The sequence below is a fragment of the Triticum aestivum genome, chromosome 1B (genome assembly GCF_018294505.1).
Source record: "Triticum aestivum cultivar Chinese Spring chromosome 1B, IWGSC CS RefSeq v2.1, whole genome shotgun sequence".
NCBI classification, from domain to species: domain Eukaryota; kingdom Viridiplantae; phylum Streptophyta; class Magnoliopsida; order Poales; family Poaceae; genus Triticum; species Triticum aestivum.
Window position 1 is genome coordinate 676,996,830 of NC_057795.1, and position 16,510 is coordinate 677,013,339.

Below are 16,510 nucleotides of genomic sequence, written 5' to 3' on the forward strand. Positions count from 1 at the left end.
AAAGGGACCTTTAAACCACGTCGATAGTCAAGTTCCCATATGTCCTGTATATAACCATAATATGTTTCCTTTCCCGTCTTGGTTTCTGCATCAAAGCGGACACCACTGTTTTGGTTGGTGCTCTTCTTATCTTGGGCGATCGTGTAAAATGTATTACCATTTATCTCGTACCCTTTGAAAGTCATTATATTCGAAGATGGTAACTGGGACAGCAAGTACAGGTCATCTTCAATAGAGGTGTCATGCATGGTACGTGTCTGCAACCAGCTGGCGAAACTCCTGGTTTGTTCACGTGTAATCCAGTCATCAGACCGCTCCGGGTGTTTGGAGCGTAGCAAATTCTTGTGTTCATCCATATACGGAGCCACCAAGGCGGAATTCTGTAGAACTGTGTAGTGTGCTTCAGTGAGAGAATGTCCATCCATACATATTATTTGTTCCCCTCCTAGCGTGCCTTTTCCATCCAGTCTGCCCTTATGCCGCGATTCAGGAACACCAATCGGCTTAAGGTCAGGAATAAAGTCAATACAAAACTCAATGACCTCCTCATTTTGATGGCCCTTGGAGATGCTTCCTTCTGGCCTAGCACGGTTATGAACATATTTCTTTAAGACTCCCATGAACCTCTCAAAGGGGAACATATTGTGTAGAAATACAGGACCCAAAACGTTAATCTCTTCGCATAGGTGAACTAGGACGTGCGTCATGATGTTGAAGAAGGATGGTGGGAACACCAACTCGAAACTGACAAGACATTGCACCAAATCATTCTGTAACCTTGGTATGATTTCTGGATCGATTACCTTCTGAGAGATTGCATTGAGAAATGCACATAGCTTCACAATGGCTAATCGAACGTTTTCCGGTAGAAGCCCCCTCAATGCAACCGGAAGCAGTTGCGTCATAATCACGTGGCAGTCATGAGACTTTAGGTTCTGGAACTTTTTCTCTGCCATGTTTATTATTCCCTTTATATTCGACGAGAAGCCAGACGGTACCTTAATACTGAGCAGGCATTCAAAGAAGATTTCCTTCTCTTCTTTGGTAAGAGCGTAGCTTGCATGACCCTGATGTATGCCGTCTTCTCCGTGCATACGTTGCTGGTCCTCCCGTGCCTCAGGTGTATCTTTTGTCTTCCCATACACGCCCAAGAAGCCAAGCAGGGTCACGCAAAGATTCTTCGTCACGTGCATCACGTCGATTGCGGAGCGGACCTCTAGGTCTTTCCAATATGGCAGGTCCCAAAATATAGATTTCTTCTTCCACATGGGTGCGCGTCCGTCAGCGTCCTTTGGAACAGGTTGTCCGCCAGGACCCTTTCCAAATATCACCTTCAAATCCTTGACCATATCATGTACATCAGCACCAGTACGGTGGCGAGGCTTCGTCCGGTGATCCGCCTCACCTTTGAAATGCTTGCCTTTCTTTCTTATGGGATGCCTGCTCGGAAAAAATCGACGATGTCCCAGGTACACATTCTTCTTACAACTATTCAAATATATACTGTCGGTATCATCCAAACAGTGCGTGCATCCACGGTATCCCTTGTTTGTCTGTCCTGAAAGGTTACTGAGAGCAGGCCAATCATTGATGGTCACGAACAGCAACGCCTTTAGGTCAAATTCTTCCCCCATGTGCTCATCCCACGCACGTACACCTGTTCCATTTCACAGTTGTAAGAGTTCTTCAACTAATGGCCTTAGGTACACATCAATGTCGTTGCCGGGTTGCTTAGGGCCTTGGATGAGCACTGGCATCATAATGAACTTCCGCTTCATGCACAACCAAGGAGGAAGGTTATACAAACATAGAGTCACAGGCCAGGTGCTATGGTTGCTGCTCTGCTCCCCAAAAGGATTAATGCCATCTGCGCTTAGACCAAACCATACGCTCCTTGCGTCATCTGCAAACTCCTTCCCGTACTTTCTTTCGATTTTTCTCCACTGCGACCCGTCAGCTGGTACTCTCAACTTTCCGTCTTTCTTACGGTCTTCTCTGTGCCATCGCATCGCCTTGGCATGCTCTTTGTTTTGGAACAAACGTTTCAACCGTGGTATTATAGGAGAATACCACATCACCTTGGCAGGAATCTTCTTCCTGGGGCGCTCGCCCTCGACATCACCATGCTCATCGCGGCTGATCTTATAGCGCAATGCACCACATACCGGGCAAGCGTTCAAATCCTCGTACTCACCGCGGTAGAGGATGCAATCATTAGGGCATGCATGTATCTTCTGCACCTCTAACCCTAGAGGGCAGACAGCCTTCTTTGCTTCGTACGTACTCTCGGGCAATTCGTTGTCCTTTGGAAGCATATCCTTTATCATTACCAGCAACTTTCCAAATCCCTTGTCAGATACACCATTCTCTGCCTTCCATTGCAGCAATTCCAGTGTGGTGCCCAGCTTTTTCTTGTCACCTACGCAATTCGGGTACAACATTTTTTGTGATCCTCTAACATGCGCTGCAACTTCTTCTTCTCCAAATCACTTGCGCAGTTTCTCTTTGCATCGGCAATGGCCCGACCTAGATCATCAACGGGCTCATCTGATGCCTCTTCTTCAGCTTCTTCCCGCATTGCCGGCTCAGCTTCTTCCCGCATTACCGGCTCAGCTTCTTCCCCCATTGTTGTATCATCGTATTCAGGGAACCCATGGCCAGGATAGCTGTCGTCGTCCTCTTCTTCTTCATTGTCTTCCATCATAACCCCTCTTTCTCCGTGCTTGGTCCAAACATTATAGTGGGGCATGAAACCGGACTCAAACAGGTGGACGTGAATGGTTCTTGACGTAGAGTAATTGCGACCATTCTTACAGCCAGCACATGGACAAGGCATAAAACCATCCGCCCGCTTGTTTGCCTCAGCCGCAAGCAGAAAAGTATGCACGCCCTCAACGAACTGGGGAGAGCATCGGTCATCGTACATCCATTGCCGGCTCATCTTCATTACACAACACCGAATAGACCAAATTAATACAAGTTCATACATAAAGTTCATACAACACTTAAATGCAACAAACAAATAACTCTCTAGCTAAAGCATTTAAATGCAACAACAAATGCGATCAAGATTGCAACTAAGGTAACAATTGATCCAACAGCATAATGATACCAAGCCTCACTATCGATGGCATATTTTCTAATCTTTCTAATCTTCAAGCGCATTTTCTCCATCTTGATCTTGTGATCATCGACGACATCGGCAACATGCAACTCCAATTCCATCTTCTCCCCCTCAATTCTTTTCAATTTTTCTTTCAAGTACTCGTTTTCTCTTTCAACTAAATTTAACCTCTCGACAATAGGGTCGGTTGGAATTTCCGGTTCACATACCTCCTAGATAAAAATATCTATGTCAACTTGATGGGCATAATTTGTCATAAACACGAAATGCAACAAATAGTTTTAAAAGAGAATATACCACATCCGAGTCATAACAAGGACGAGGGCCGACGGGGACGGATATCAAAACCATGGCACTATGTATAACAAACAACGTATGGGTAAGATAATTATTATACGAGTAACTATATATCAAAATCACACAAACATCAATTTTTTATATAAAATTTCATGAACAAGAGGCTCACCACAAGGTGGTGCCGGCGACGGGACGGTGCGGGCGATCGACGGTGGTTACGACGGAGATTTAGAAGGCACTAAGTAAACCACACCTACATATGCAAACTAAGTGTTATTTTAACCTCAAATTGCATATAAATCAAATACTACCACATATAATTCCTCCCAAATTACTAAAACCCACAATTAATCACTATATAAACCAATGCAAGAGCTAATCTAGCAATGAGAGATGAAAGGACAAAGTTGCTAACCTTGGTGATCATTTGAATGGATGACGGCCTGCAAATCTTAACAAATTTGGGGCAAATTTTGTGATGAACTCGAGAGGAAGATGGGAAGAACAGAGGAGAGGGAGAGGGGAAAGGGGGAAGAACAGAGTGCGGGTGGACGAAGGATTTATATAGGACGATCTTTAGTACCGGTTCGTGCCACGAACCGGTACTAAAGGTGCTGAAAGGGCCCCACTCTGACAACATTAGTACCGGTTCGTGCCACGAACCGGTACTAAAGGTGCTAGAAGGGCCCCACTCTGACAACATCCTGCCACCACTCTCATTAGTACCGGTTCGTGGCACGAACCGGTGCTAAAGGTTTGTCACGAACCGGTACTAAAGAGCTCCTCCCGGCTAGCCGTTGGAACCGGCACTAAGGACTAATGTGTCTCACATTTGACCCTTTTTATACTAGTGCCCCTTCGGTGGTTCTTGGCTCCAGTATTTTTCTTTTATTCCATAAAAAATCTCAAAAAAGTTTCTTTCCATTCCGAGAACTTTTATTTCTTCACAAAAACAACACCATGATAGTTCTGCTAAAAACAACGTCAGTTCGGGTTAGTTTCATTCAAATCATCTAAATTAGAGTCCAAAATAAGAGCAAAAGCGTTAGGAAAACTACATACAACGGAGACGTATCAAGACTCAATTATTATTCATAGATAATCTGCTCACAAATCCACAATTCATCGGATCTCAACAAACGCACCGCAAAAGGGTGTTACATCGAATAGATCTCCATGGACATCGAGGAGAACATTCTATTGAAGATCAAAGAGAGAGAAGAAGCCATCTAGCTACTAGCTATGGACCTGCAGGTCTGTGGTAAACTACTCATGCGTCATCAGAAGGGCAACAAGGTTGATGTAGAGGCCCTTAGTGATTGAATCCCCCTTCGGCAGATCGCCGGAAAGGGCCCCAAGATGGGATCTCATGGGAACTAAGGCTTGCGGCCGCGAAAAAGTATTTTGGTGGATGCTTCTGTTGGTTTGGGAATATTTCTGAATTTATAGACCAAGGATTAGGGTCAGGGGACTCCCGGGGGGGCCCACAAGCCAGGAGGCGCGCCCCCTCCCCTAGGGCGTGCCCTAGAGGCTTGTGGCCTCCTCGGGACTCCTCTGGTCATCTCCCCAAGTCTTCTAGGTTTCTTTTGGTCTAAGAAAAATCATTGCGAAAGTTTTATTCCGTTTGGACTCTGTTTGATATTCCTATCTGAAAAAGGCAAAAACAAGGGGAAAACAGAAACTGGCACTGGGCTCTAGTTTAATAGTTTAGTCCCAAAAATAATATAAAATAGCATATTAATGCATATAAAACATCCAAAACAGATAATATAATAGCATGGAACAATCAAAAATTATAGATACGTTGGAGACATATCATGTTCCAAGTATTTTAGTCAAGGAGGAACAAACTATTCTTGACTAGCATTAATTTGTTATGCGGGTAAGGAGTCACTCTTGGTCATAAAATAATCATGAGCCACTTTCTGTTTCTCAAGATCTTGCTTCCTTTTGAGGAACTCAAAAGTAAGCTTGTCATTATGAGATGAAAGAGCCTCATGATGAGAAGTGAGTTACTCAAACTTTGATTGAAGAGCTTATGTTCGTTAGTCAAAGTCTGGTGTGTCTCCATTTCTCTGATCAGTAAATCTTCTTGCTTACCAAGAGTCTTTTGTTTATTAAGACCATCATCACTAGTCATACGAAGGACTCCGTTAAGTGGATATTTTTTATTTTTTAAATCCTATTTGTTGTATATTTTCATGTCAAAACCCTCATAGCATATCCATCTTGCCATTTCCATGCCCATTTTGCATTGTTTCTATTTTCGTGTGCTTTATCAAGGTCATTGATTAATCTTTAGTTTTAATTAGTTTCCTTGATTTTTTTTGTCTTTTCAGGCATATTACAGATCCCACGGACTTTGCACGCTAAAAGAACCATGTTGGGGCCAAACCGAAAGGCTCGCAAGCACCAAATTCAGGCCCTTTGGAGAGTTTCCCCAAATGATGCTTTTTCCAGTAGCCAAAATTGAAGATCCAACACCTGCAGGTTCTTGCCTTGTTCATATGACCTAACTAGCACAAGAACACCCAAATCAGAGTCTGTATGAGGAAATGCAATCAAAATAAGAAACACCTCGCATGGATTCCAAAAGAGAAGATGGGGTGTGGTACAAGCGTACATACTCATATCGCTTCTCATACCACCCGATCGTGGCCACATATTTGGTTGTATCTTCTGTGATTCTTCACTGATTCATCCCATTTTGATCCCACGTCGTCCTTGAAGATAAAGTAAGATACTGTGAGAGCTTTGGTCTCCTCTAGATCCTTGGATCAAAGGGTAGGTGGAGGACCAACGGAGAATACCCGTGAAGGTCAACTATATATGCAACACCAACCTAGCTGTCGTCTCTCTTCAATCATGTGTCTTCACACTTTCAATCTTGAGCCGCCACACCTCCATATCCATAGCAAGACCTTCTCCACCATAAAGGAAGGGCTAAGACAAGGAATAGATAAGAACAAGTCTACACCATGATGTTGGCTTGTAACTTGTCTCTATTATCTATGTTCATCGTGTACATGTTTGAGTAATTGCACTAGTTCTCTGGTCTGGATGAACTATTATATTTTCATGAATTTAATGCCAATGATATTTGATCTTTGAAGTAAGTTTGTGTTAACTTTTCTTTATGATGTTGTGGGATATCGACCTCACAACATTTGCCTTAACGGGTGTGAAGGATGTTACTATCATTGGGTAATTAGGACAAGGTGGTATTGCCATGACATAAGCTAGCTCCCTTCTTCTTGGAACTTTGGTAAGGGGAATACCAGAGACCCAAAGCCTTAAGTTGCATCCGTGGGGATGTTGGCAAACATAGTATAAAACAAAAAAAGTTAGCCTACATGAAGGGGTACGAAGCATGAAAATAAAAAAAAGTCCTACGAGCAGCCAAGATCTAATCTAGGAGATGCATAGCAACGAGAGGGGAGTTTTCTACCTACCCATGTAGACCAAAAGCATTAGCGATGAAATGCAGTTGATGTAGTCGTACTCTTCACGATCCAATCCGATCTAGTGCCGAACGAATGACACCTCTGACATGAGCACACATTCAGCCTGATGGCATCCTCTCCTTCTTGATCCAACAAGAGAGGGAGAAGAGGTATATGAGATCAGAACCAGCACGACGGTATGGTGGTGGTGGCAGCAGCGGAATTCCGGCAGGGCTTCGCCAAGCACGTACCGGAGGAAAGGTGGGAGGAGTTGGGAGCGACAGAGGACAAGGGTGGAAGGGTGCAGCTGCCCTCCTACCACCCCACTATATATAGGGGAAAGGGGAGAGGGGGCGGCCCTAGGGGTGGCTTGCCCCCCAAGCCAAAGGGGCACCCCCATATAGGGTTCCCATCAACCACTATAAAAAACACTTCCGTGATGATACGTGTTTGTCACAGTAGGTTTACATTTTCTGTCATGCATGTACATCCATGACGATTTTATGACAAAATGAAGATAGTCATACTTGTGCTCTTGTAGAAGTGTTCCATGACAATACTCAAATTATTATCACGGAAGTGTCCACTTCCATGACGATAAATAGCGCGTCATGGAAGTGCTTTCGTCAAGTGTAACCGACACGTTGCATCCATCGTAACGGGTCGTCATTAAGCTATCAGGTTCCGGTTTGGATCTGATAACCCGCTAACAACTGGGGCCAATGGGGATTATCCACGTGGAAAATTTCTCATTGGCCACAGGAACATGTGTCGGCTCAGCGTTGGGACAAATGTCATCCATTCAATGGACAGGAGGCGCCTATGATACGTCAACACATGGCACGACCCAACAGTGGCCCATTTAGGTGAAAAAGGTCGGCCCGGTCAAAATTAGCAGGCCGACCCATTTAGGGCCTACTTGTGTCTAGCCCATTTAGGGCCACAACCCGTACGGGTGGCCAATTCGGCCTGTCAATGACTCGTTAACTATTTGAAACCATTGTAGTCCATCGTTAGTTCGAGCCCGTTAACAACCCACTATATATTTGGGCTCAATAATGGCCTGCGGTAATTTTGGCCTGTTAATAACCCATTCTAGGGATGGGCCAATTTTCAGGACGTATGACTTTCGACCTTGTAACGACCCATTCAAGTGTTGGGCCAATTCCCAGCCCAGTGTGTCTTTTGGCCTGTTGACGACCCATACAGGAGTTGGGCGATATACGGTCCGACCTGACTTTTGGCCCCTTAATGGCACATGCTCTTCATGGTCCAATTCCAGCCCGGTGTGTCTTTCGGCCTGATAAAGGCCCATAGCAGAGTTGGGCCATTTACAGTCCGACATGACTTTTGGCCTCTTAGCGGCCCATGTCACCGACGCACAATTCCAGCCCGACCTTACTATCTGCCTGTTAAATGCATGTGTTGTTAATCGACCCACTTATGGCCTGCTTGGATTTGGGCCTATGAACAGCCCAACAGGAACTGGGCCAAGCATTAACTTAATCTATTTTTGGCCTCCTAAGGATCATTGGCTCGTTTCAATTATTCTGTCCCAATAGAGCTTTCATTCTGTTAATGACCTGTCAACTAATTGGCCTGCTAAAGTTCGAGCATGGTTGTAGGCCCAATTAGCCAACATCAACTTTGGCCCAACTATTACTTTGAGCTTGTTACAAGGACCATTTATGGACTGGGCCAAATCCGATCAATCAAAGTCCCAAGACAATATTGGCCTCTGCGAGCCCATTAGGGGGGAGGGGCATTATGGGAAGTGGGCTGCTAACCTTGATGGAGGGCCCATGACGCTTCGTTCTAGTTATTATTTCACTGCTTTTTGGGCTTCTTAGCGACCAGTTGAGCTTTCAACCCAGAAAGCTGGATTACGAGTCGGGCTAAGCAAATGTACGACATACAAGGAAAAACGTAGCACATTGAAGCATATATTATAGAAAATTACATCCACTGGGCAATCAAAGATTGATGCCAATGCAAATAAATGAACAGAACTTAATGATCTACAACCTCACAATCTGCAACCTCAGCGCAAGTGACGCCCTTAAGCATGTGAGCAAGTTCTTCCTTCTTTGCTATATTGTCTGTGAAAACATCGATCAGTTGTTGTTGCGCAAGAATGTACACCTCTATTCCTCCATGATTTCCATCATTGTTTTAGCCAGTGTTCAAGAAAGCGTTTTTAAGCGACGCTTAAGCGCGATTAAGCGCTGAGCGATGGCAAAGCGCTTCGCTTTTGCCCTAAGCGGTAGATTAAGCGTTTTTATTTAAATTTGACCAAAATTTGGCAATTTTTGTACTACTTCTGCTGGTCTGCTTGTGCAATAATGGCAATATGCTATTTATCTTATTACTAGGCTATGTTCAAGAACTATTTCCTTCATATTTTGGCAAAATTCTGTCCACATGATATCTGTTAGGTTACTTCTATTTGAACTGAACTGCATTTTAGTTGTTATTTTGCTTGCTATGCGAACCTGATATGTATTTGCTATTGTGTGAACTATATTTCAGATGCTACTTCAATTACCCATGTGCCGAGCTTCCTATTTTCATGTGTATATCATTCAAAATCTGTCAAATTCTAGCCAATTTCAAAAAACGCTTAAGTGCGATTAAGCTGCGCTTAAGCGCTCATTGCTCTAAGATGTGGCCTTCCGCTTCGCTTACGCTTTCCGCTTTCTTGAACATTGGTTTTAGCCAGTAATTGGTTCACAAACATACATTTTTTCTGTTGGATTCGAAACAGAGAAAACTGAACAGATTCAGATGGCGATTTTGGCAGGCTTATATCATTGATAGTGGAGGGTGTCTCGACCACTGCATCATAACATAAATTAGGATGGGGAACTGAACAGATTAATCCAGAGTTATTGCCATATTATCTGCACTAGATTTATTGGAGAGAAACAATGGGGTTGCCTTGCTGTCTTCAGAGTTTGTCTTCTTATCTTCAGCAGCCTGCACCAAGTTAACACACTAGTATTGCTATCATTGATCAGGTAAGATAATAGGAAAGCAACATTGACACAATGAATATTTTGGCAACCAGACCACACCAGCCTACACCAAATTAACACAATATGGCTTTGCTATCATCAGCCAAGTAAAGTAATAGAAAAGAAACATTGACACAATGAAAGATTGGGCAATCAGACCACAACACTACATTTTAGAAATGTGCAAGATATGAGATAGTACAATCATACAACTCAGTATGCAAAACTACGAGGCAGTTTTCCTTATGAAATCTACATTGTCACATTTAATTATACATTTTGCTACAAGTAAATTTACATCAGATAATTGGTGTAGTGTACTGAAGGTTGGATTTATGCCGATGCTACTTAACAAAGTACATGCTGATGTAAAAATATAATGATATACAACAGGTACTTACATTAGCATTGGAATATAGAGAATTCCTGCAAGATACTTTTTGTACATGTCAGCGTTAAGCAGTTGCAACTTTGAACTCCTTATTTCAATTTCTTCAACAAACATAAAACATGGAAACACCAAAATAGATATAGCATAACATCTTGGTACTAACCAGTTGGTTCCGTCATACAAAGCGATAGATGATTGTTCATGCAAGAACACACTAGCAACCTTTTATTGGAATTTTACCATTCATAAACACGGCTCTCAATCATTTTGTTTCATTTCGCTTGCGTTCCTCCCCTCTTTTCTTCTTATCCATCGCTTTTCATCTGGCTCCAATTCAACGATCGAACCAATGGCCATGCTCGCGAGCACATATGAGGTGAACATAAAAGACGCATATCCACCGTAATACGTTAATGTATGCATCACTCGTAACATGCGCCTACAGGTTGGGTTCAGATGAGATAACTTGTTAACCCCACAAAAATCTTGTAAACAGAAGATGATCATACATATATACCATGAGTCGTCGCCGGGTCTAGGCCCCACTTGCGTGGCGAGCTCCTCGCGCAGCCGACTGATCTTTTTGCCTTCCCTACCAGGGATATTGTAGATCCTTTCCGCATGCGAAACCTTATCATACAACTCCTCGCTCATATTATGGATCTCTGTCAGGAGTTTCTCCCGATCTTCATAGCCCTGCTTTGCACTAGCATAAGATTGAGCTCCTACATAAATGATCATGCAATGGAAAATGGTACTAGCCGGTCCATGGATCAAAGCATTTAGATACAGTGTTTTGCTATCTGGTCATCGGAACATGCATCTTGTCAGCTCGAAAACAATGGGTTTTTTCTTTTTCTTTTTCTTGAGGAAACACACGAACTGGACTCAGTTTTTTTTACGGAAACACTAATGCCCACACGTGTGGGCGTTTCCCAACTCGCACACACGCGTCGATCGTCGTCCGGTGCCTTTTGCACGAATCTTGACACGAAAAGGTGGATTTGGTGTGCCACGTAGGACGGGGCTGGTGTGTGGGTGTTGGAGAGTTCGCCCACACGCTCGCATCATGTTGTTTGCCAACTGCGCTGTGTGGGTGAACTAGCTAGTTTTTGCCCACACAGCCAGCCACATACTCCATGCGCGTGTGGGCGAACTGTTTTTCGCCTACACAACACTCCTACATTGTGGATGACAACTGCAGTTAGGCGAACGTGGCAACTAGGTAAACACACATGGCAACTGTGATTTTTTGCTAGATGGCAACTGCAGTTGCGCGTACGTGACAACCAGATAAACAAACATGGCAACTGTGAATGTGATTAACAATACATAACAACTATGGTTGGACCACACGTGACAACTAGATAAACACACATGACAACTACTGTTTAACCATATATGGCAAGTAGTTAATCACACACGGCAACTACGGTTTGATTACACGCGGCAACTACCATAAATTAGACATAGCAACTATAGTTAACCAAAACAGATAGAGTTGCCATGTTTTTACAACTACACTTGCCATCTCGCATAACTATATCTGCCAACCGGGATGACAACTAAATCTTCACCCCGTGGTGTACTTAAGGTACCTGCGCTAGGACGTGTGGGCATTTTTGCTTCGTGCCACACGCGCGGGGTGAAGATGAGTAGTACTTGTTGGCGTGTGGCACGAAGTAGCCGCGTCCACACGTGTGGGCAATTCTAATGTCCGCCCACACACAACTCGTGTGGGCTGCCTCCTGCTCACATCACACACGGTGTGTGGGCGCATGTCGAATATACCACACGTGTGGCAGTTATCAGCGTCCTTTTTTTATGCGAAACATATCTTAGTCCAAGTTGCAGAAACAATGCACGAAAAATATATGGACTTCGGTGACCCAACGCGCGTAAAGTACCTTGCCCGCCGCCACATTGGTGTCTGCAGCAACAGCAGCGGAGGATGTGGTAGACCTAGCCCGGTCGACCTGGGAGAGTCTCGGGAAGAGCCGGCGTTGCGCCTCTTCCACCGTCACCGTCGGCGTCTGGCCACCGTCGACGAGCCTCCTCGCCGTGACTCGAAGCGCCACCATCAATGGTCGCCTGCTCTTGACTTTCAAATCGCGGGAACAGCGAGAGGATTTTGGGGCGCGCACGCACCTGTTTTTAGGGTTCCTCCGTCGCCCGCCTCCCCCGACTCCGTCGGATGGGGAGCCAAAACGCCTTTTTCTTTTCTTTTGGCTTTATTTCTTCTTTCTTCCCACCTTTATCCTAGCAAGGCCCAGCCCATAGGCAGACACGCCACTCTATTTAACCCCAGTTAGTTTATCTCTCCCTTGTCTAAAAAACATTTTGTTTATCTCTCCCTTTCTTGAGCATGTTTTAAATCAGGAACATTTTAAACATGTTTGAACTTTTTAAATTATGCCTTTTTAAAATTCTGTGAACATATTTTTAAATCCATAAAAAATCGGAGAACATTTTTTTGAACTCACAAACTTTCTCAATTTTCTCAAAGTATGTTTTCTTTTTGAGCCAGGTTCTGCTGGTTTTCAAGCGAGATTCCCCATTGTAGATGTCAGTACGACAGGGGTCTAAATTATCGATCTAGATTCGTTATCAATGTAGTCTTGACATTATGCGGTTTCTTGTTTGTCTTTACAGATGGTGCGGCTCTAGCTAGCAGTCACTATGTATGAGTCTAATGGAGCCCAACCATATGCCTTCAGGGTGCGCCAATAAGCCATGCATATCCGTCAAATGCGAGCGTTTTGGTTACATTGATCAGTTGCGCAGTAGCTTAGCTGACCCATCTAGTTAGTTTTCGCTTTGCCGCCTTGCATGGGCAAGTGCTTTGGTTCTCGTTTGCTTTGTCAGCCTTGCAAAGTAGGCGCCTTACATCTGGAGCTTGTGTTTCCGAATAATCTACCTTTGTGTTGCAAACTAAAGAAGTAAACTAGAACAAGAATTAGAAACAAGTGCCAAAAATAAATAAAGACACAAAGATACTAAACACAAAAGAATCAACAAGGTGAAACAACATTTACTATGCTTGGATCAAAGGTAATCTGAAGGTTGAATATAGATGGACGATTTTATGACAAGAGGGTGGAGCCTAAAATACACATGCCACGAAACCGTGTGCACATAGCACTTGTAACACCATTGGCCCCATCCCCTAACATCCCGCTGGCAAAAGATTGTGATTAATGTTTCCTGTGCTGATCACTTACTGCTAGTGGGTCTCCTTTCATGATCGTGCATGATGCTTGTATTGTTTAGTGTACGATTATAAACGGGGGTGTCACATCAACCCTAATTATCGACTATTACGCAATCAAAAGGGTGCAATCAAAAAGGGGTAACATCTCAGGCAATTCATAATATCATGATATGGTCTAGCCCTCGGCGCCGGGGATATCTTCATGGTCCTCCAAGGTCTTCATGAATTTTTTCGAAAACACTGTGATGGCGACAATTTTGAAAACTGATGTCGTGGCAACACTTCTTGCCTCCTGCGTCGAGGTCCTCTGTAGCAAGTCCGTCACTCCCATCAAGAAAAATAAAATAACGAGTTTGACACGCAGGTCATTAAAGGGACAATCCTTTGGCTCCAGCCATCATGCCGTACTATGACGCATAGGTCACTTAACGTTGTATCATATAACCATCTCATACATAAACTCATTATCACGATGAAGGCTATAGCACATCACATGCAACCTGCAAAACCAAGTTAGACGTCCTCTAATCGGTTTAAAAAAATTTAATTTATGTGGCTTATAGGGTTTCCGGAGAACACTAGCTACCTACGTCCACCATTAAGTTGTGATCGTTCTTGTTGCTAGATTAACTTTGCGGGGTGTGTGAGAGAAGAGACTTAATTAAAAATCTCTGGCCCCGCGCTAAACTTCGTCAATACGCATGGCCCCTGTGAAGATAAAACATCTTCATTGCCCTCTCTTGTTTGCGACAGTTCACTATTCTTCACTATGATGTAGCCCAAAGAACTGTTAGCATATCGTCGACAGTCAGAGTCAAAACTTTGTAAAGACTACATCATGCCGCCAAAGAACTAAATCGAAGCAATACTTGAGGGAAGCAAAAATAAGAACATCAACCCTCACAATCACACGTGATCTAGATCGAAACCTGCATATACTCATAGAACCGCTCATGATGCCACTGTTGGTAGACGTAGTAGGAAACAAACAAAAATTGGCATACGATCGAACCAGGAACACTATGAATATGCATTAGAGGTTTAGATCGGATTGTTACCAACTACAAGTTGCAACAGAAGTAGAGTTGATGTTGATCGTTGATGAAGTCCCTCGAACTGAAGACTAAAAGTACGACCTCTCTACGAATTGCAGGCGTACACGCTTCACAATTTGGCAGCACTTCGCCGTTCAGAGCTAATCGTTGCCGGAGAATTAAAGGGAGAAGGAGAGAACCGCACATGGATTCTCTATTATGATGATTGAGAGAATCAATTTAGATCGAAAAGAACTAGACGAACTAGAGAGGAGGGGGTGCCCGGAATGAGGACTTGATGCGTTCTCTAGGGGGCTCCCCCTCTCCCATATATATAGGTGGGACAGGGGGGGCCAACTTGGGGAGAGGGCTCCTCTCCCTTGGCACGGCGGCCAAGGAGGAGGAGTCCTCCTTCGACTCCCCTTCCCCCGTTAGCATGTCCAACAAGCCCTAGGGGGGCGCCTTCACTAATGGGCCCATTCCACCAAGGCCTTTATTTAATATATAGCCCAATGAATTTAAATAAATTCCAAGGGCCTCCCAATAAATATTGGAGCCCTTTATAATTTATATTAAGTCCCCAAAATATATTTCCTCCTATATATTATTTCCCGGTATTCCTCGAAACACTTTCAGAACTCCAAAGCGCTTCTGGTTTCTCTCGAAACTATTTCTAATGTTCATGAAACTATTTCATAAATATTTTACCATAGCTCTTACTCTACTAACACTCAATAGATCGTGATTCCCTTAAGCGTGTGACTCTGTAGGTTCGACAAAACATAGACATGAACAAAACCCCTTTTGTCCATGACCAATAGTGGAATCGTGGGCATCCATATTGATCCCTATGAATACATGAATGATATTCGAGTGAACCTTTGGTTATCATGTGCTATTCTCTTTCCTTTGCGATACTTTACAAAACTCAAGGTGAGATATATCTGTATTCTCTTGAGTCATTCTCATACTCAGTATGTTCGTCTCCTCGTTACCGGTTTTATGAGAATTATCTGAGGATTTTTAGATAGCAAGAGAAGTTAGTTGCTTCACAACACAAGCGCTATAGAGGACATATTCTTTTATAAAAAAAATATACTCCTTTGATTTTGATCTATGAGAAAAGGTTGAGAGTTTGGGGGGTGAAGTAACTAGGGTGGATGGGTTTTACTTATTTCTAGGTTGTTAAGTCCAGTTGAGTTATGTCCAGTAGAGCCAGAGCAGAAAGAAAAAAACCAACTAATAAGAAAAAAAAGGCCCAAAAAGGAGAGTGGCTAAATGGCTCCCGAGCTCATCAACTCATGCGCATGAACGGTAAAATCAAAAGAAATACTAGAAAAAAATCAAAAAAATCCGAATTTTGTTTGCATGGGAAATGTGTTTGTGCGTGAGGTTTGTGCCAAATTTCATCTCACTGGGACATCTGCTCTACTCTCAGGAAAAAAAAACAAAATTGGGGTTTGAGAAAAAGTGTACTATCCATGCACTATTCGGGACCGGTTTTTTTTTCTTTTTTGCTCAGAGCTGCTCAGATGTCCAAATACGCAAAAATTTGGAGCAGACCTCACGCGCTAAAATATCTTCCATGCAGAAAAAATCAGAATTTTTTGAATTTGTTTACTATTTATTTTTATTTTACTATTCACCGGTATCAAATGAGCTCAGGAGCTGAAATGGATATTCGGCCAAAAACCAGGGTGTTAGAATGGAAAATTTACTTTTTTACCATGGCAAATTTACTTGACAACCATGTAAAATATACAACCATGTCACCATTACAATTGTATTGCCATGACAATTTTACCTTTTATTGCCATGGTGACATAGCTTTTGCCATGTCGCCATTACAACTTTTGACATGCCATAAGCACATTTTTTCGCCATGGCAAATTTGTTAAACTCTTTGCCATGGTAAATAATCCAAACATGTAGCCGTGCAAACCTACAAATTTTATTGTAAATTCATTTTTTCCATGATTTTTTTTCATGGTCACAT

The 16,510-nt window shown here is 43.3% G+C and overlaps 1 protein-coding gene across 1 annotated transcript; it reads right to left on the minus strand.

The window, feature by feature from the left end:
• Positions 1-10,211: 10,211 nt before the first annotated feature.
• Positions 10,212-12,478, minus strand: LOC123100082 (uncharacterized). The gene is made up of 3 exons (XM_044522073.1): positions 12,177-12,478; positions 10,787-10,965; positions 10,212-10,708 (listed from the first exon to the last, which is right to left on the minus strand). The coding sequence occupies exons 1-3, from the start codon at positions 12,348-12,350 to the stop codon at positions 10,528-10,530; spliced, it is 534 nt and encodes a 177-aa protein (XP_044378008.1). The 5' UTR covers positions 12,351-12,478; the 3' UTR covers positions 10,212-10,527.
• Positions 12,479-16,510: the final 4,032 nt, after the last annotated feature.

What these genes read in the sequence shown, in the direction of transcription:
- LOC123100082 (XM_044522073.1), bottom strand. Translation starts at nt 12,350, where the DNA reads ATGGTGGCGCTTCGAGTCACGGCGAGGAGGCTCGTCGACGGTGGCCAG. An exon ending in CCAATGTGGCGGCGGGCAAG is followed by an intron (nt 10,966 to 12,176) that starts GTACTTTACGCG and finishes AGTGCAAAGCAG; the next exon opens with GGCTATGAAGATCGGGAGAA. An exon ending in AGACCCGGCGACGACTCATG is followed by an intron (nt 10,709 to 10,786) that starts GTATATATGTAT and finishes CCCAACCTGTAG; the next exon opens with GCGCATGTTACGAGTGATGC.